Genomic DNA, 21,187 nt, shown 5'->3' on the forward strand with positions numbered 1-21,187 from the left:
TCTGGGGCCGAGGCTCCTTTGGGGCCTGTACGTCAAAGCGAGCGCCTGGAACGGGTCCAGCAGGGGCGCGTGCTGCTCACTGTGCTTCCGAATGATTGGCGCGTAATGACAGATGGGATCGAATCTCCAGCGGCCTGGAATGAAACACCTGTAACACAGAGCCGCAAGGAGTTTCTCATAAAGCAGATGAAGAGTAGACTGGACTTGCAGGAAAAATACAACCCGCCTGTCCGACAACACATGCTTTGCCTTTTGTTCAACAGTTTAGACCCTTCATGAGCCATTTCAGAATATGCACCGGATTAACTGAGAGGTTTGCAGAAATAGATAGAGTAATCACTTCACTCAAGCAAAAACCCTGTTACCTTATTGAAACAGTAAATCAAGTCGAGGGGAAGGAAGCTACCACAAAACATGTTGAGTAGTGTCCAGGCAAAAAACTCCTCAAGTATTGAGCTAACTCAATAGAACTACACTGGAACATCATACTACTTAGTACTTAGTCCAGCATCTATCAGTGTAGAATGAAGTTTATTAGGTGCAAAGAGGTTCTACCAATAAAATGTACTACTGTCACAATAGTAAAACCTTTTAGTTACTGCACAGAACCGTATGCCATCAAATCCTTACAGCAATGCTCCAAAATCTAGTAGAAAGTCTTAGACCCTGGACTGCAGAGACAGTTACTCCAACAAAGGCAGGGTAAACTCTTTTTAATAGCCTTGATTTTGGAAAAAACAATGAATAAGCAGGTATCCAAAGTATACGTATATGTGTGTATATACGTAATATGTATATTGACCCTGTCCCTGAAGTCCCTGAAGAGCCTCCTTTTTAATTATGTCGACAAAGAGAATCTTTAAAAAATGTATGAAAAACTTCCACGTACATCCACTTCTTCAAACCTGTAAAGTGAACATATTTGTAAATGATAATTTAATTTAGCTTTGGAACAAAATTATCGGTGGTTGGTGTGACACAACAGATAACACCACTACCTGCCACTGAGCTACCACACCATGTGGGAGACTGGGGTTCGATTCCCGGTCTGGGTGACTATGCTGCGCTACACCAATAAGAGTCCTTGGGCAAGACTTCTAACACTACACTGACCCACCTCTGTAATATGAGTAACCTTGTAAGTCGCTCTGGATAAGAGCGTCTGCTAAATGCCATAAATGTAAATGTAAACATGTAAATCACTCGTGAAAATATTACCATTCTCATAAATTAAACAACATTTCATACAATCAGCATTTCCTATAATCAGGGTTTTGATATGGGTCACAAAACATTAAATCTTGTTGTTTTACAGCACTTTCAGATGTGGACTTTTATAACCGGATCATTGTCTTGCTGCATAGCCCATTTATGTTTCAGCTTTAGCTCATGGACAGATGAAGTCTTTCTGAATGTTCTGATAGAGAATACATTGTTACTTCAATAATAACAAGTTGTTCAGGCCCAGTAAAAGTCAGTAAAATCCTAGCACCATGTTTAAATATTGATTTGGTGTTCCTACTGTGAAATACACTAACAGGGTTAGATTTACGCCAGATGTAAATAGATTTGGCCTACATGTTGCACTTCGGATTGGTCTGCACATCGAACATTACCCCAAAAGGCTTAAGAACTGTGTTTTTTTAGTTTTATGGCCATGCTGTTCTCTCGTGAATCCAATTTTGCCCAATTGTCTCTTTTTGTCAGCCATGACTTTAGCTGTGTTCAGAGAAACTTGCACTTCCTAGGAATCTTTCCTGGAGACATTGGTGGACTTTCAAAAATAAAGGTGCTATAAAAGGTTTATATTACTACTGTAATCCATCTATAACAGCATACACATCACCAGTAGTTACATTGTTATTACATGAATGCATAAGTCCACAGTTATTAGCAACACTTAATATATATACACATAATACATATATACATTATAACACTTATAATGTGTTTTTTTCACCTGTCTTTTAAAAATTCAGAACATTTTTGTTAAATAAATCCTTGTTTGTTTACATTCCTTGTGCACAAACTTTTTACACAGTATTTTTAAACAATAAACACAAACTCTGTCAATGTTTTCATAAACAGCCACACAAGTTTCTAAACCGAAGCGAAAGTAACTTTTTCACTGTTTTTCTAAAAAATCTAAGAAAAAATGTATGTGCCATTTTCAACAGCACAAACAGAACCCAAGTAATTCAGACAGTTGGGGTAGTAAAAAGCAATAAGACAAGTCTAGTGTGATAAACTGATCACGCAGGTGTCAGTATTTGCTATTCAACCTCTTAAACAGCCTGTGGCCTGCCAGTGGGCCTAAAGTGTTATTACAAACTGCTATTACCAAAGAAGAAGAATAGCCCCACCAGTTTATAGTCCTCAGTCCCTGTAGTTACTAGGTAATACACCTTAGTGTGTAATGAGTCTTTCGGCATTAAGTGGGTTAAAGCTTACCAGACAAGAACTTGTCCAATGCATGATTTCTTTCCTCCATTTTAGCCCTCTGGAACTACTAAAAATAAAGGTTCCTTTGAGATTTGGTTCCATTAAGAATCCTTACTTGTAAGAGAGATGTATGAGTGTAAACAACCTTTACAAGATTTAAAGAACCTTGAAGCATTTCTATTGGTCCATTCATCATAAAAAAGTAAAACAATGTACAGAACAACTGCTAAAATCAATGTATGTCAAAAAGTGAAAAATATGTTTTTTGTGTGACAGTATGCTATGCATTTTCAAGCCAAAAAACAAGAATTGTGGGTTGTGTGTTTTGGCAAATTCTCAATAAAAATCCCAGTCTACCTAAAAATCAAAACTTTGCGTCCAACTAAGCAATAGCACACTAGGAAACCTTCACCTGGGAAACTAATGCAAATGTACACAAATGGCGTCACATTGAAACCAGAGATCTCTAAATCGACTCCTGGAAAGCCAGTGTTCAACACACCTGACTCAAAATTTTCTTAACATTCTGAAAGACGTTGCTTTAGAAAACTTGCACTAAATGTACTGAAGCTATGGAAAAAAACAAGACACCATTCTTTAACCATTCAAAAGGGAAAAACTTAAAGGTTTGGCTGACCTGGTCATTGCTGTTTATAATTTCTTTTGAAGGATATGACTGAATTCATGACCCTTTAGCTTAGACATAATAGGTTAATAAAGATGAGTAAACTGTCTAAAGTCTGAATCCATTAATCTACGGATAATAAAATGATGAGGCTTCAAAGTGAGAAATGTGAGCAGTAGCAGGGCAGTACAGGTGCACTCAGTTACTATGTTAGTTTTGTTCTGCTTTAAACCAAGTATCATCATTTTGAAATATTTACATCCCTTCCTGGCTTGCGCCCAATGATCCTGTGTCAGCTTCGGACCAGCTGTGATCCTGTCCAGGAAGGTGCGGATAGAAAAATGGACTAAAACTAAAAAGGTCGAAATGTTCAAAAACCAATGAAACTAAATCCAGAGTATTGTTATAGAATAAAAACAAAGTCACATAAATGAACGTGAATTTGTTCTTTTAGAAAATAAAACATAAAATTAGCAATTATATCACTATAGAACATGATGTACACTTCTACAGTAAAGGTGCTACAAAAGGTGCCACAGAAGAACCACTTTTTGGTTCCATGAAGAACCATTTTTATAATATATGTTTTAATAATATATATTTTAGTATGAAAAACAGGTGTATTTGTCTTATGTTTCATGTATGTATATATATATATATATATATATATATATATATATATATATATATTATCTTATAAATTGTTACATGTCTGTTGTGTTATTTATATATGTTTTTAAAATGTATTATTATTTATTTTGGACTTGGCATGTCATTTTGTGAAATGTAAATTATTTTAAGAGCTCTGACCTCAGTTCGGACAAAAAGTAATCTTTTAGCAATTGAGAAAAAAAGCATTGTTAAAACATGACCAACAACGAAAACTGTACATGTTCATTCATTTTTTGTTACAATAAATCAGTTAACAGGGATTTAAATAGAGTGAACACAGTTAAAGTTGACATACCATAAATCATAAGGGGAAAAGTGTATATTGACAAAGAATTTTAAAACTTTCACATTATAGTAGCTTAAATTAATATTTAACTGAGGAAAGATTGAGGGACACTTTATTCAGTTTATTAATAATGATAACCAAACACACATTACTACTACATTAAATATTACTAATATTACATACATAAAAACCTTAACTGTCCCCTAGTGCAAAAACTCTCACACTGAAATGACTCTTTTCAGTGCTGGGCCTTAAATGAAGCAAATCTGTACAAAACTAACCTATCACTTAGAGGTGGGAGGCTTGTTCAGGAGGCTGTATGATAAATAGTAATGGCAGAGTTGGGAAGTTGATGATGTTGGTCTGATAACGGAGAAGTTAGGGGTGTGCTGGTTTCTGCTGGATTCGTACGATTTTCAGAGTGCAGTCCTTACATCGTTCCCTCCTTAACAATCCCTCTACCTGCCGAGCAATCTGAAATCACATGGAAAACGTCTCTTTTCAATGCCTCACTCTATATCTCACTCTTTCTGACTTTAGGCCAACTATACATTTAAAAAACAGCTGAACTGCTTAAAAGCATCATATAAAGGGATTAGCAGAAATCACTCACGTTCTGCAGGGTTTCCAGTGTCACTTCTCCATTCGTTCTAGACTGTGTGCACACAGTTAGGTCAAATATAACTTTGCTTGTCCCTGTGCGTAAAATAGTTTGATCAGATCAGTAGAGATAGATCATATATATATATTACATATATATTACACACACACACACAGTACCAGTTCCAAATGCTAGGGTGACCCTATTTTTGTTTTCAAAAAAATAGGACAGTGGGTACACACAGGTATCCACTGTAGTTAGGACGTTGTGGCTGAGGGGTTTCAGTAGGCCTAAATTGTAGGACCTTGGCAGTGTGTATGTTAATGTACAGTAATACATACATATGAACTTATTTAGCAAGAGGCAATGAATAACTTAGGTTTACAGGAAACCCCCCAGCCACTACATCCTAATTATGATGGATACCTCTGTGTCCCCGATGCCCTCTTTTTTGAAAACATAAATATGGCTACTATCATTTAGATCAAATGTTTTTAAGATGGTGATCAGCACACATTCAACCGGTTGTGTAACATAGTGTAACATAAAAACATAAAACCAGGTAGTGCAACATAAAAAAGCGGATCAAATAACGCAATCGATTTTCAAGTGACCAAATCATTTCCAATATAAACCTTTTCTGTGTTTCATGTATTTTTTTTTAAATATCTATAATGTTTTTTTATATACATATATATACACATGCAGTGGAACTCTGGAATGATGGCACTTCATCCAATACTTTTGCTTTGAGTTGGTATGAGAGGACAAGGTAGGGTGGTGATCATCAAATATCCCGACCTCAGTGACGCTCTTGACTCTGCCCATATAGTGTAGTTTTAAGAATTTTAATGTACATATTTCAATCTCATAACCATCATATATGTTTATGTAATTTTGTTTTGCATTAACTTTTATTTATGTGGTTTCTTCTGTAGTATTTTCTGTTGTTCTGTTTATTTCTAAGTGAACCGATTCTCTACAGAAAACTCATTTCAATATAAATAGTTTCTACATGTTTTAGGCAATTTCATATTTTTTACACATGGACAAAATTACATTTAGCATAAGACTGTATTGCATAAGCTTTAAAATAATAATTTTGAGCTCATAGATTATAAAAAAAGAACATATGTTATATTATATTGGACTATCTTATCTAAATAATATCATATCTAATCATATCTAAAAAAAATCATATCTAAATAATAACACATCTATTTTAAATCAATAAAATATTTAAAGTTTACTTTTAATTATTTAACCAGCCATCTTTATATGAAAAAGAAAAAAATCATTTTAAATATTTTCTATTATATAAACATGACACACGTGCTTTGTAGTACAGTACAGTGTGATTCTACCTTTCTGCTTGGTCGTGTTTATATCTGATCTGGTTGTTCTGGCTTCAGTTGAGCTGGACGCTGCTTCTAATTTGAAGCACAAAAAGAACTAAATAAAGTCCCCACACTTGATTTTAGATGCATACAGTTACCTCTTTCAAAGCCTGTTGGATTTAATCGTGGATATGGGAAATGTTGTAGAAGCAACATGCATGGATGTGACTGTTTGCACTGAAGGACTGAAGGGAGTGTTGTCTGAACTGGTCTCGGTTCTAATTAGGAAGTAACAGTGACTCCAGTGTGCATGCTGCCCTCTGTAGGAGACTCTGAGCTTCTGTCAAAAAAAGCTTTCCTTATTTGAGGTATGAAGAAGACTCCTCTGGGATTCTTGTATGGACCTCAGAATGTAGGCGAACAACATCTGAATGCTTTGACACCAAGTCAGTAGTGTGTGAAAAACTTTCTGGAGGCTTAAATAACCTTCACTAAATGTAAAGGTTCTTCACACAATTTTTTGCTATAAGAAAGTAGTTTATTAAAACTGGTTCTTCCATCGCGTTCCTTTAAAGAACCAGTTTTGGCACCTTCATTTTTATAATTGAAGACACTAGACAACTCCCCCTTGTGTTCGACTGCGTATCTGGCTTAGGTGTTAAGTTTTGTTAACTGACTGATTTCAAATAAATGACTGACAAAACACTAAAACCAACTGCTGATTAGCAACCATCACCTTCTCTGTCCATGAAAATGACATCATTAGTAGTTATTAGCTTTAATTCATAACTTACCCAGGTTGTTTGCTGTGAATTGACTCTTACTGGCAGCAGTTGTTACTAATGGACTTGTAATGATCTCTGGGGAAAGAGAACTCTGTGTGGTTGTAGGCAGGTCTGAGTCTGACCCAGTTTTGGAGGCAGCTGTGGCTGCAGTCGAGCTGGAGATGGTTTCTGGAGGGACAGATAAAATAAACTGACTTGCACATAATATTTTAACCTATTCACATCCCAGCCAACATGCTCATGTGGGGCTTGTGGGTGGAACGTGGGCAAGGTGGGTTCCAGGTGGGTGTGTAAATGTGTTGTTACTTGGACACAGTTGTGTTTCTCAAGTGGGCCCATCGTTACAGGACACTAATTATATCAAGTGATTTCAATTTCACTCAATTATGTTACTGTGCTTCTTAGATATTTGTTATAGTAATATGTGCTCAACATAAAATAAATAAATACTATTAAAAAGTGATGTAAAAAGTAAATGCTAATTAATTTAATGAATTAAATTGCTCATTTTATGTATGATGCATACATTCATTCATAACTTGGTTGCAAGCTGCAAACTACAAGCACTTAAAAAAGGCCTGAGTTAAAATGTAATAATACAAACAAACTGGAAGTCTGTGTGGTCTAATTCTTTCTAAATCATCATTTGCTTCTTTTTCAGTTCTGAAGGAAACTAGCCAGACTAAGATCCCGTCCTCGTGTATCTGGATATTTTTCTGATTTTGGTCTTCTGTCCAGACGAAAACTCACTTTTTGGCTTTATGAGAAGCTTTATGAGAAGGCTGACATCACCACACATACATGATTCTGGTATATAGGGTCACTTAACTGCAATGTCTACATCTAGATTTCACATGTCCACATATGAATAAGTGTAAATACTGTTTTATTAGAGATATTCAGATGTAGATTCTGTAACTTTCTGACTTGCATGAAGCGCAGATCAAGCTAACATCTTCTTGCATGTATATAGTATTACAGAAATCTGCTAGGCTCTGCCCTGCTCACACCTACATAAACAAGTAAGGTATCGTCTGAGACTACCTCTCTGCTGTGTTGTCTCAATGTCTGATGTGGAGGTCTGATGTGAAGTCTGATCTGTGTTCTCTGGACTGGTAAAAGGTCCGAGGACAGTAGTAGTATCGAGGGCTTGTGAATTCTGTGTGGTTGTAGGCAGGTTGGAGGTTGGTCCAGTTCTGGTGGTGTATGTGGCTTCAGTTGAGCTGGAGAAGGTTTCTGGTGGGACAAACAATATATAAATAATCTAAATTTATATAAATAACTCAAATATGAAATATGAGCTAATTATTAGAACCTAAAAAAACCACTAAAAGTGTTGGGAAGCTCCTTCTCTACTAAATCAATAGTCACAAGTTTTAAGACCTGAAAAGAAAGAAATAGGATTTTTTTGGACCCAGGAGCACTTTGAGAGTATATTTGTGAAAGCTGTTTTTAAGCCAGGAAGCGGCCCAGGGAACCGGTATCTGGTCCTCCTGAAATCGGTGGATAAAAGAATACTGGGGCAGGAGTGGCACACTGGCCCATTGATGACAGGTTGTGGGTTCAATTCCCAGGCATGGCAAACTGCCACTATTGGGCCTTTGAGCAAGGCCGCTGCATCCATGGCTGCCCACTGCTCTGGGCATGTGTGTTCACTGTCACAGTGGGTGTTTGATCACTAGCGTGTGTGTGTGTTCACTGCAGAAGTGGATCAAGGGCATCTAACACAAATAGTGACTGCTCGTCTATACCCAGAGAGCACAGAGAGTTATCCTTTCTCTAACATTCTGTGCTTCATACTAAAAAAGTATGTCTACATGTTTGACTTAATCACACACAGGAGTAAATCAAAGTCTGTGTGGCCAATCATGTGTGTAATCAACACTGCAAAACCGCATAAGTTAACAGAACTCAGTAACACACAGATTTTGAATTGCTTAATACTTAAAACATTGAGGAAATCAACATATTTTCAGTTGATGGAACTCAACATTTGGTCCTGTTCTTACATTGAAATTTTCTTATCGAGAGAGACTTATTGAGAGTGATCTTGTTAGGTGAAGGCTCCTTGTTAACAGGGCGTGGTGGTGATGACTTCTAGGTGATGACTCCTTGTTGTGAGAGTGGATTGGGGAGGGTGGGGAATTAATACTAATATCAATACTAAAACTAACAGCAGGTTTATTGAAATGTCCTAAATTGTCACAAACAAATGTATTGCTCACAGTGAGCCACCTAACTCCTCTAATGTGGCTCAAAGAACTATCCTCATATGTTCTATCTGAAAAGATTCTATTTTATTTTAAGGAAAAGCCGAAGACATTTGGAAAAAATGGGCAAACCTTGTCACTCTTATGTCATCTTCCAGTTTTCCATAGCTTAGAATATTTACAATATGATTTTGATGTACATTGCTTGTTTTGACTATGATGTTTCCTACTGTTCTTGCTGCTACTAATATTGTTCATTTTTGTGTAGATATAAGGGAATTTTTATGCATGTTGATATATAATAAATAAATAAACAAACAAACAAATAAATAAATAAATATGGACATACATAGGTACTTGCATGGGTAACTTCATTACCTTTTTTTGTTTTTTATTTATTTATTTGTTATGTTTTTTTCTTTTCCCCTTTAGGTGGGTGGGGGAGCCAAATTACTACTTTGTTAAGTATTGAAATATTCAAAGTCTGTAATAACTTTTGCTCAATAAAGTAAAAAATAAAAAGAAAAACGTATAAAATCTGATAATGATACTGGGAAGCTCCTTTACAAAATTTACAAAAACCTCTCTGCTGTGCTGTCTTTATGTCTGATGTTGGGGTCTGATGTGAAGTCTGATCTGTGTTCTCTGAACTGGTCGAGGGTGGGAGAACAGTTGTAAGTGGCTGAGAACTCTGCATTGTTGTAGGTGGGTCCAGGTTTGATCCAGTTTTTGTGGTCTCCGTGGCTTCAGTTGAGCTGGAGATGGTTTCTGGTATGAAAAATTATTTCAGTCACAAATGTCTTAAAGGTCATGTACATAATGTTTTATGTCATAATGAAAATGACGAGGACTCACGGAGGAGGTCTGTTGTAACTACAGACTTGTCTGTAACATCCATCAGTGTGGTTGGTGGAAGAGTGCTGAAGATGATCTCTGGTGTAGTCTCAGTTCTATGGACTGATGTAGTTTCTAATAGGGAAGCATTTAGTAGCATTTCTCAGTTAATCATTTGGTCATCAGTAGTCCTCAAAGTAAGGTTCTCACCACCCAAGTCATCCCAAACACATTCAAGAGCTTTAAGAGTTTGGACTCATGGGAGGTCAGTCTGTTGTTCTAAGAACATCAGAACAACGTCTTTGTTTGATATGGTTAATGTTCTTGTTTTTTTTATCAGTTTGCTGTCCTCAGTAAGGCCTTCTTGACCAGCTCCATATCCTTTCAGAACCCCAGCACTGAGTTGTCTCACAGTGGACAGATTTTTTTGTCAGGTCTGAAGCAAGATTGGAGCTTGATTTTTAAAAAGGTTGGTCTCTGGTGTTTACACAGTATTGTACATACTTTAGCTAGCTTGGCACTGTAGTGGGTGGAGCAAACTCTGCAGTAAGACCCACAGTAACACACGCTACTAGCCAGAAATGCTAGTGAGTTAACCAAAGAACAAAAGGTAGATGTTTACACAAGACAGGCCAATGGGAGAGAAGTGAGTTTTCCTCACCAGGGTTGCATTGCACAAGCACTGTATTTCACTGAAACAACAGGGCTGACTCTCAGTGACTCAGTTTGAGTGATTTCAATGAAAGAGGAACGATTCAAACTAACACAGCAAGTTCGTTGAATTTGAAAGTACACACTTTTACCAATATTTAAACTCTTTTTGGCGATATATAGAACCATGGTTAAAAAGGTTCATGTTAAAGTTGGACCTGGTTATTGATTACTACAACAAAAATCATAAACAAATAGCCCTGAAATACACTATGGGTCCTATTTTAACGATTTCTTAGTGGATTGCTATTTCAATGGTGCTAAATGGTGTAAATGGTGTACGCGTGTTGGGCACGCACCTGTGTTGATATTTAATTGCCAGGACAGCAATGAACGTCTGACTGTTGGCGTCTGCCTAGTTTGTTTTCAGTGAAAGGTGCGCCTCTGTTTTCCGTTGCCAAGATATCAATACACCAGAAATTTACCTCATTCATTTCGAGACCACCGCACCCATTGGCCTAGATATATTCACAAGCACCATTGCTATTTAAACAACGCAGGTGGAACCCAGACTTGTCCATCAGACAGTAACAATGATGATTATAAGTCAGTTTATGTATTTTTTAAAGCATTAAATAAAAGTACATATTTTGTCAGGGGATTACTTTTACGTTTGTACTAAAATAAGTCTAAAGTATGAACTAAACCAAATCTTAAATATGCTTTTTATTACATAAGCTGCAGTAAATTATTAGCTATGCATTTTATACAGTACAGTTGGTTTGGTATGCTTTCAATAGATCAATAGGAGGACTGACCTTCTGGTCCCAGAGTGGTGCTTTCAGTCTGTGTGTTGCCCTGATCGGATGTCACAGAGTCAGTATGTGTAGCAACAGAAGTTACTAAAATAAACAAACAAATAAATAAATAAATAGTGAACCATCACCAATCAGTGAACTTATTTCATTCTCTCCATTTTAAAGGGCTCATATCATACAGTTTGTAGCTAACGAATCCCATTACATTTGTACATATATGACTATATGTCAATATACGTCAATTTCAATGTTCAAAACTTGTGATTTCTGCATGTCTGGGTTGCATCAATTTTGTAACATTGCACAAATGCTGAAATGGTCTTTTAGTCACATATGTAGGATTTCACCTTGAACCAGGCTGAATCTGCAGCATTTTATATGTTGTTTAGCTGCATTTCCAGTAGTTTAATTGACCAAAAAACATTTAACCTTTCATGCTTTTTTTCCAGACTATCCTTAATCCTGAATAAAAAAGAATAGTTGTATTAATATTGAATTATAGTCTGTGAGGTTTTGTGAAAAAGAGACCTAAATAAATAAACACTCTAAACAATGTACCAGGAGTACAGCAGATACAACTCCTGGTTTCTTTTGGGTTCTCTCATTTATCTATCATTTATTTATTATCATATTATTCTGAAGGATCCACCACTGTTAATGATCAAAACTGCCCCTGTTTTCAGAATTGTTCACATCCATTATCTGTTCACTAGAGAGTTATGACAAAGAAATGTGTCAAATCAGAGTGATTCTTAAATAAAGATGATAAAGGTGTTTATACTTGTGTTCCTGGTGATCTCTAAATATTAACATGTTAAAAGTGAGAATAGTGAAATTTACAGCTTACCAGGGATTTCATTTGCAGATGTCAAAGTTGTTAAAGTAGTGACTTCTGTGGATGTGGGTGGGGTACTTGGTGTGCTTGGTGATCTCGGTGTACTAACTGTTGTAGTTTCTAGGAAGAGATTACCTTTTGTTTACGAAGTGAACTGGGGAATATTCTAAATGACTGTAGGACAGCGATGCTAGCTAACAAATGTAGGTCTGTTGGTCATCCTGTAGGTCATCCTATATATACAATTTCAGTTTTATCTATTGTTTGAACCCTGTAGCTGCTGCCTGTGCACGGTGCATTGTGTAAATAATTGTGCATAAATAGACCAATTGAAATATTTCAGTTATATATATATATTGTTTAGAGATTTAATTCCAAGCCATTTGGAGCCATTCTGTTTTGTCCAATTCAGCATGACATTAGATAAAGGTAAAGAGAGAAAATTCAATCCAGATTTACATCAAAAACATAAAAAACTGTCAAAAATGGAAATGCAAAGATTTTGTGTTACAGCGACTCACGTTGTACGCAGGTTGATATATAGTCCGAGCAGCAGTCTCCAACTATAAGGCAGGCTTGATCACAGAAGCAATTTCTAGAGCAGGAATTATTTGCCCCCTGGCAGCACAGTATCGAGGGGGTTGAGCAGCTACCAGCTACAAAAAACAGTCATGAACAGGAAACATTAGCAGATCATAGTCCGTTAGATTTAGATATGAGCAAGGTCTCTGCTACTAACTAAGTAAAGAAATATAATTTAAAACAGTAATGAAATAATGAACACTTACACTGACCGGCCACTTCATTAGAACCATATCCTTGTTTCTACACTCATTGTCCATTTTATCGGCTCCATATACCATATAGCAGCAGTTCTACAATTACAGAATGCAGTCTGTCTATTTCTCTGCATAGTTTGTTAACCCCCTTCACCTTGTGGTGGTCCTGTGGGGTCCTGACCATTAAAGAACAGGGTGAGAGGACACTAACAAAGTATGCAGAGAAACAGATGGACAACAGTGTGTATATATAGAACTATGATGTGCTCCTGTATAATGAGTGGATATATGGTCAAATGTAACATGGACTTTTTATATAAGGTTTAACCTGATTTTGGTAATGTCCTCCTATTCCCTTATTCCTTGACTCAAATCAGAAATTTACCATTATCAAAAGTATCAAAAATGATTCTGAGTTGTTTGTAAGCCAGGTTGGGAGGGTTACTTTTAAAATATATTATGTTAAAATATATTCGGGCTACTTAAAGCCACATTTTCAAATAAAGACTCTAAGGAAAAACTTTACGTATAACTTCACATGAAATCGTCCTGTGTGTCTACACCAAATCCCAAACTATCTCATGTCCACATCAAACAATCTTGTGTCCAAATCCAGGACCCAGTTGCAGAGGGACAATGAATAACAGTTAAAAAAGCCTCTTGACTTGACCCAACAAACTTTACCTGCACTCCGCCATTAATACACACAAATCCCCAAATATAATCACTGGACTATATATTTATTACAGTTATTTATTAGTATGGTAACTTAGTTTATGCATTAAATCATACTTCTAACTTCACACAAACATTGCACACACATATACACATATTCTATTTATTATAGTATATTTATTGTCTATTGTAGTTCTATTAGTCTGTGCACCTTGTCTTGTGTTTTGTCTATTGTCCTTGCACTACTGTCCCACTTCCTTACCTATTATCGTACTTGAGATTTACCGTAGTGTTTTGTTGCACTGCACAACCCTGTCTTAGCATAATGACTATAAAGTTGAACTGAATTGCTGTTCAATGTTCCAGTGGTTAGTTCTACGTCAAGATGTCAAGACAATGGCTACCATTGACGAAGAATGGTATTTGCTTCAGATTACTCATATTTCTTTGAAGTAACATTTCTTTATGTCTTGTCTGAGTGGGCAGACGGTCTGTCACCACAGACTTGCTTGTCTCCATTTAGATAATAGGTGTCACATATCACCGTCTTGTGCTTTTTTTGTGTCACAACAAAAAGAGCATGACAGACGCTTGTGCAGGATAAGTCCAAACTTACGTGTGTTTATTGTCTACTGTTGGTAACTGATAGGTACAGTCTATTAAATATAAAAGGTCAGATCTATAATGTTGAAATGTCATTTGCCTTTAGGTGTAAATATTCCTCAGATGTGTAGTGTGATGTAGTGCTGTAAATGCAAAGCTTAGGTTTAATACACTTGACACAGCTGCTACCTTTAACTTAGCTTTTTTCACAAAGAACTGTGTTGATGTATCATGTATCTGAATGCAGACTGACTGACAGTAGAAGGTTGATTGTTCCTCATTCAGCATACAGCTTACAGGCTAACATGAAGGAATAGAAGAGACAGGGAAATCTACACTGCTCAAAAAAATAAAGGGAACACTTGATCAACACAATATAACTCCAAGTAAATCAAACTTCTGTGAAATCAAACTGTCCACTTAGGAAGCCACATTGATTGACAATCAATTTCACATGCTGTTGTGCAAATGGAATAGACAACAGGTGAAAATGATTGGGAATTAGCAAGATACGGATGCTTTAGTCCAGGTCTGGGAGGAGATCCCTCAGGAGACCATCCGCCACCTCATCAGGAGCATGCCCAGGCGTTGTAGGAAGGTCATACAGGCACGTGAAGGCCACACACAATACTGAGCCTCATTTTGACTTGTTTTAAGGACATTACATTAAAGTTGGATCAGCCTGTAGTGTGTTTTTCCACTTTAATTTTGTGTGTGACTCCAAATCCAGGCCTGGTTAATACATTTGATTTCCATTGATGATTTTTGTGTGATTTTGTTGTCAGCACATTCAACTTTGTACAGAACAAAGTATTCAATGAGAATATTTCATTCATTCAGATCTAGGATGTGTTATTTGAGTGTTCCGTTTATTTTTTTGAGCAGTGTATTTTGTTTTCATCATAATGAATGTATAATAAAATGAAAAATTTGTTTTTCTAATGTTAAATTTGTCTTCAAATAGACTTGAGTCGATTGTCTCCCAGTTTTTTTGGAGTTAACTGAACTTGTGGGAGTTCACAAATGTCCTCAGGCTCATTTAACTAATTAACAAGTGCTCTAGCCATCCATCCATTCAACACACTGTAAGCCTGGAATGCAATGTCAATTAGCCATTTCATCACTTTATATATGTAATCAATACCATAAAAAATATGTACCTCGGAGTAGGCAAATTTACACAAGAAGGAAAAAACCTTCTTAGCTTTCTATGGATGTTAGTGTGAAAGAATTTTATTCCAAATAATCTTAGAGCATTTCTATTGGTCCATTCAGCATGACATTCTGATACAATGTGAAGAACAACTGCCAAATTTAACTTAAATCAAAAAGTAAAAAATTGGCAATATGGGATGGAGAATTGTTTGGAGATTTTTTTTTGCATGACAGCGACAATATATATTTGTATATTTTTGTCATTGCCTGGTTCACTTGTGAAATGATCCCAGAGCTTTTTATTTTAGTTAAACTGATGTAAGTTCTCCTAACTCACATGTATACTAATGCAGCACATTTAATAATGCTTTGAGTGTCAAATTTCTGCTAAATTTACACCTTTTGCTAAACTTAGATAAGATCACTCAAAAAAAAAAAAAAAAAAAAAAAACACTCTGTAAGCAGATATTGTAACATTGTAGGTTGGCCTGACTTCATTTTTTCACAGTGAAGAGTCAAGGGTCACATGTATTCAGTTCCAATTGCCATTTAAAAATATGAAAAATACATTTTTGTAAATTCCTTATTAATCCATTTAATGCAGAAAAGTTTATTACACGCTAAGGTGCATTACTCAGTAACTACAGGGACTGGAAGCAATTGGCACAAAATAAAGGAAACCTTACACTTGACTCCTCTTTACGGCACCAAGACACTCTTAGAAATTATGGTTTGTCCGATGCCATAGAATAATTACCTTTGCTTTCATAAAGAGCCATGTTTGTAATGTTTGAGATGTGTAGGTATGAAGAACCTTCACATGCTGTATACTTTTAGTATAATACACAAATGGAGATATTCTGGGACATACTTATTTCATCCTAGTTACTACTTCATAATGCAGTAATTTACTTGCTAATGGGTACTTTTTCTGTCTCCCTATGAACTCCATATGTTACCAATGAACTGAAGAACCAAAGAACTGTCAATTTAAGGGTTTTATAGACACTCAAAAAAGTGGTTCTTCTATGGCTTTTCTGGAATCTTCAGTATAGCAGTAGAGCAGCGCTTCATGAAGTCACTTATTTGTACAGTGGGAAAGAAGTACAAAGGCAATACTAGTCATTGCATTGCAGACATGAATAGTTCATTTAAATCTGGAGGAGAATCTGACTTTACCTGAAGCCTGGTTCTCTTTTCCTAACAGAAGCAGCAGGAGAATCCCCAAACGTATGGCTGTCATCGTCCTGAACAGCAGCTCAGCCAGATGAGTGTGTGTGTGTAGAAAGTTTTTTTTACTAAGTATCAGAAGCACACACCTTTGTATTTTCCTCATATTTCCTTGTTGCTCAAAAGTCCCACTCGACGCCTAATGATTATCCAGATGACTCATCTGCCACCACCATCACATTAACCCACAGAAATGGGAATTATGCAGAAGAAATCTTCCCCTATTAAATGCATTTTCGTCAATCATGCGCGAGTTAAGCGCAGAATTGTCAAATATTTCTTTTCTGAACTGTTTTTAAATGCGTTTTTAGCTAACTGAGTATATCTAAATTCGATTGAATGGGAAAATTGCCAACATTCTTTAAAGCTTATCCACCAGCTATTACCGTTTCTTACTACAAAAGAGCATATTTGTTAACAGCATTTGTAAATAAGTAAGTTGTAGTGTGTGTAAGTTATAATGAGTTAGCTAATACATTCCGTCAGGTGTGTTGGGAGCAGTGAGAACAATAAACTGTGTAAGGTAGGGCTACCCACAGCCCCAACTAAGATAAGATAGCATGAGATAATATATAGTAGAATAAAACATAATTTACACACAGAACATTTACAGATGTTACATAAAGATGTTATTAATGTGAAAGCTAATATTTCATTACCATTATGATAATTAAATACTAAATTAGAACAAATTCATAGTATTCGTGTTTTGTCATCAGAAGATTGACATGTTGCTTGTTGGCATGACTTCTGAAACAAATCAACAGCAGGATAATGGATTTAAAGGATAGAATATTATAAATATATTCTCATTTATAAATATATTATAGAATACAATATGATAAGAGTGCAGTATGAGATATAGTAATGTATGGTCAGGTAAGATAGGATAAGATAGATATGTCATCTGGTAGGATTCTTCAGTCTCTCCCGGACGGGATGTTCTACAAGACATCAAGACTCTTAATAGTATATTCTACAAGGTCCAAAGCCTATGGCCAGGCAGTTAAAGAATTGTATCATGTCGCTGCCAAAAGAAAGGCAGTTGCGCAAGGCTAAAGACTAAAAGCTAAAGACTAAAAGTCCAGCTTGGATTGAGTGTGTGAATGGTTGGAATTTTGTTAATTTTTTTGGGAATTTTGTAGATTTTTGAGGAATCTGTATAGTATATTTTGATAAGCTAGGATTAGAGAAAGGATGGGCTAAGGATGAGAAACATGTCTGGATAGTTTGTACAATGCCGATGCCCACCTTTTGAATAAAAATACTAATGTCTTTTGACATTTTAAATGCATAAAATAAGCATACCCTGCTGATTTATAGCTATTAGGGGTCCAAAACTTATGGCTGGCCAGGCAAACAATTGTATCATGCTGCTGCCGGTCAAAAAAATCTGTCGTACTATAGAACAAATGAAAGAGATTTATTACCAGTGTTACATCCACTCTGTCAGTGTTACTAATTATATTATTCTCAATGGCTAGAGTTCATTTCATTCATGTTTGAGTGAGTACAATTCACTGCAGTCAGTGGATCATGCTAGTATTAGGTAACATTACCTAAGGGAAATAGGCCTTTGGAATGTGTGTTTCCAGTTGGAGTACATGCTTTCTGTGGGTTCAGCAGGTCAGAAAAGTTCAGAAAAGAAAACCACCCAACTACAGACAGGTAACCAATTAAAGGAAAATACAAAAAAGGTGTATTAAGGTATTCTAACCTAGAATGTACAAGTCTCTGGATCTGAACTTAGTAAAAGATATTTCCTCAATTGCTGCTTTAAATGATGGTAGTGGTCAGCTGGGTTGAGCTCTACCTGGTGCCTGAATAGGCTGTAGCCTTTGATTTACATAATTTTTATACTCATCAAAACATTCACTGACCCTTCATGCCCTGTGGATGGGAGTTGTCCTGATTAGCCCAAAGGATTGTGGGAGATGGAGATTTCTGTGCAGTTATCGCCCTCTGCTGGCTGGCTGGCGGTACAGTCTGGACCCTTACAATTTATGACAATGTGTTCATGACTGTGTTCATTTTCATTGTTACATATTGATTTTTGATTATTGATTTGATGTGGTTTCTACAGCCTCTGATCCGGACCTTACCTTACAAGGTGGCAGCATACCTATATTCTAAGCTTATTACAGTATGAACGTCAGGCAATGTAGAAGGTCCAACAAATGAATGGGAGGGTTTTTTCCCTTCCTATTTTATACTTGGTCCACAATAAAGTCCACTTATTGAGCACCCCGAGTCTTAGCTCAATCACACTACACCCATCCAAGACTTCTCTCCCACTCGCCGTCACACTACATTTGAAATTTATCTTATCTAATACCTTTATGTAAATAGTAATGTAAAGATCTATAAATTCCATAGTTTATTAATATTGTGTACATTTAAAAACAGTGCAGTAATGTATACTGTAAGTCTACATATGTCTACATAAGGTCTACATATTCTGTATATATTGTGTATTGTGTGTGTCCATGATTTTTCATTACACTTGACACATGTGTAATGTGATTGGACCATGAACCTGATTTGATTTGACGTCCCTCATGCTGTAAAAGAGACTGTTTAGGCAGTGATGCCTGGAAAATCAACTGATCTTGTGATAAATGTCTGAAAATTTTTATTTGCCCCGATTACAGCACCGATAGGTAGCCAGCGCACGACTTAATTTTCTGCTATACCCCCTTGTTCTAAATAACGTTGCTGGAGGGCCTTCCAGACATGATAACTACTCCTATTGGCTGTGCAGAAGTCCATTGAAGGGAGGGTGAAAACTGGCAAGAACGCTCTTAAACAGTGCAGGCAGAAATCCAATATATAGAGCTGGACGTGACAACGCAGTGACCGTGATAAAGGTCTATCGAGAGTGTTTGTGTTTTGAAAACGTGGAATTTTGATGTCTACAAAACTATAACTATAGTTAAAAACCAACACATGCCTTGTCTGCAGTGGTTCGTGTTGTATCGGGCAACATATTCTTAAGAATTTCATGTTTTAAGTATATAGGACAAGTTTGTAGGTCAGTTCTAGCAGAAAGTAGAAAGACCATAGAGTGCCATAGCCAGGATTGTTTTCTTTTTTTTTTCTATGGACCGAGAGACCTTAGACCCAGAACTCATCCGAAAGCTAATGGTGAACTACAAAATAACGATATCTTTAGAGCTCTAGGACTGTATATGTGTGGAAAACATGCCAACGAAAAGAAAGTGAAATCAGTTGACTCTGTTTCCATTTCAACACTGAAACAAAGTCATGTCCTGTTCTGCAGTAGATTTGGATTTCTTTGGTAAGAGACTCATTTAATACCTTGCTACCTGCTGGCTAACATCAGCAAAGTCACTTTTTGCTTTGCGAAAGCAGACAAAAAACAGTCACACTGTTTGGAGAGTGTCACAGTGCTGGAGAAGTAAATTTCCTTTATAGGTCGTACATCAGTCTATTCATACTCCTAAACTGTATTCATTTGTAGTTGGATGTTGGATGTTGGTGTCTATCCTTTGGATCATCCTGTCCTGCTGCAAACTCCCCAAAGTTTGCTTTGCTCCTCCCAACCCCTTTGTTTTGCCCTTTCTTATTTCTCTCTTTTCCATGTATTGAGATGTCCAGTTCCAACTGTTCCATCCCGGTACTGCCAGACCTGGCTCTCCATTGCCCTGCTGCCCGCTGTGATGCTGTCCTGCTCTGGGTCCTCACATTGATTCCTGCTCACCTCATTGCATAGCTGTGCCTATGACTGTTTACCTGCATGTGCTTTCAGATTTCTCTCGGGTGAACAGCAGGTTTTTAGACTAATGGTTTAACATTGCCTGTAAGAGACACTTACGTTCTGCAAAGCAGCCAATGCTAAATCTTTTCCAGCCCCAGTGGTGACCCCCACTCATAGTATACAAGTCGTAGTCCCTATAAATAACACAGACTCTTAAATATCACATATCACTTGAATGGTATTCTTCATACTGCTCTTTCTTTACTTATTATTATCTGTACATTGATGTGGAAGGAAATTCACAGTATTTGCACAAAGTATTGGAAAGGAAATCTGCAGATGTATAAGCGGTTTAATATAATAATAAAATATGTGTAATTAAACAATGTACACTTAAAAGCAAGGTATTTTGTAGGCCTTAAGTTACATTTTACATATAAGACATTCTTAACTCAAATACGATAGATAGACAGACAGACAGACAGACAGATAGACAGACAGACAGAGAGATATTCCCTCAACTGCTGCCAATGGAGCATCACTAAGCAGCCAACTGTACCAATTATACTCTCTCTGGCTCCGGCTGCTGATCGCAAAACAGCATGACACAAGATTTTAATAGTCAGGCTGAGCCACTCAGACTTAAATGTTTTTTAAAAATAATACATGGCTTTATAAACTAGGTATCTTTCTTACAATTTCCCTTAATAGGGAAATATTCTCTATAACATGGTCACAAATTGAATAATCATCCATCACTGGAGCTTATAAGTAATGTCAGCTTACGAAAGTGCTGCCCTTCAAATACAGTCCCTGAAAATTGCATAGAGGAGATTCTGTGAATGCACGGTCTTATTGTGTTGCACAATTTCCCAGAAGGTGGTGCTGTAGACATGGTTGATGGAGTTGAACCTGTTGTAGTACTTGTGAC

At 36.6% G+C, this 21,187-nt stretch overlaps 1 protein-coding gene across 4 annotated transcripts; it reads right to left on the reverse strand.

Moving 5' to 3' along the window:
* Positions 1-73: 73 nt before the first annotated feature.
* LOC140545921 (uncharacterized) lies at positions 74-16,567 on the reverse strand. 4 transcript variants are annotated; one of them, XR_011978294.1, is made up of 12 exons: positions 16,488-16,567; positions 12,618-12,752; positions 12,109-12,216; positions 11,262-11,345; positions 9,814-9,927; positions 9,541-9,726; positions 7,793-7,984; positions 6,758-6,916; positions 5,991-6,056; positions 4,639-4,721; positions 4,307-4,499; positions 74-148 (listed from the first exon to the last, which is right to left on the reverse strand). XR_011978294.1 is itself a non-coding variant. In XM_072668985.1 (11 exons), the coding sequence occupies exons 1-11, from the start codon at positions 16,549-16,551 to the stop codon at positions 4,404-4,406; spliced, it is 1,287 nt and encodes a 428-aa protein (XP_072525086.1). In that variant the 5' UTR covers positions 16,552-16,567; the 3' UTR covers positions 4,002-4,403. The 4 variants fall into 4 exon arrangements, 3 of the variants coding, with proteins under 3 accessions (XP_072525086.1, XP_072525089.1, XP_072525088.1); XM_072668985.1 differs by lacking the exon at positions 74-148 and having other exon boundaries at positions 4,002-4,499; XM_072668988.1 differs by lacking the exons at positions 74-148; positions 12,109-12,216 and having other exon boundaries at positions 4,002-4,499.
* Positions 16,568-21,187: the final 4,620 nt, after the last annotated feature.

The sequence above is a fragment of the Salminus brasiliensis genome, chromosome 23, assembly GCF_030463535.1.
Source record: "Salminus brasiliensis chromosome 23, fSalBra1.hap2, whole genome shotgun sequence".
NCBI lineage: Eukaryota > Metazoa > Chordata > Actinopteri > Characiformes > Bryconidae > Salminus > Salminus brasiliensis.

What these genes read in the sequence shown, in the direction of transcription:
- LOC140545921 (XM_072668985.1), bottom strand. Translation starts at nt 16,551, where the DNA reads ATGACAGCCATACGTTTGGGGATTCTCCTGCTGCTTCTGTTAGGAAAA. An exon ending in ATCTGCAAATGAAATCCCTG is followed by an intron (nt 11,346 to 12,108) that starts GTAAGCTGTAAA and finishes TGTTTATTTTAG; the next exon opens with TAACTTCTGTTGCTACACAT. An exon ending in ATTCACAGCAAACAACCTGG is followed by an intron (nt 6,057 to 6,757) that starts GTAAGTTATGAA and finishes GCTTCAAATTAG; the next exon opens with AAGCAGCGTCCAGCTCAACT.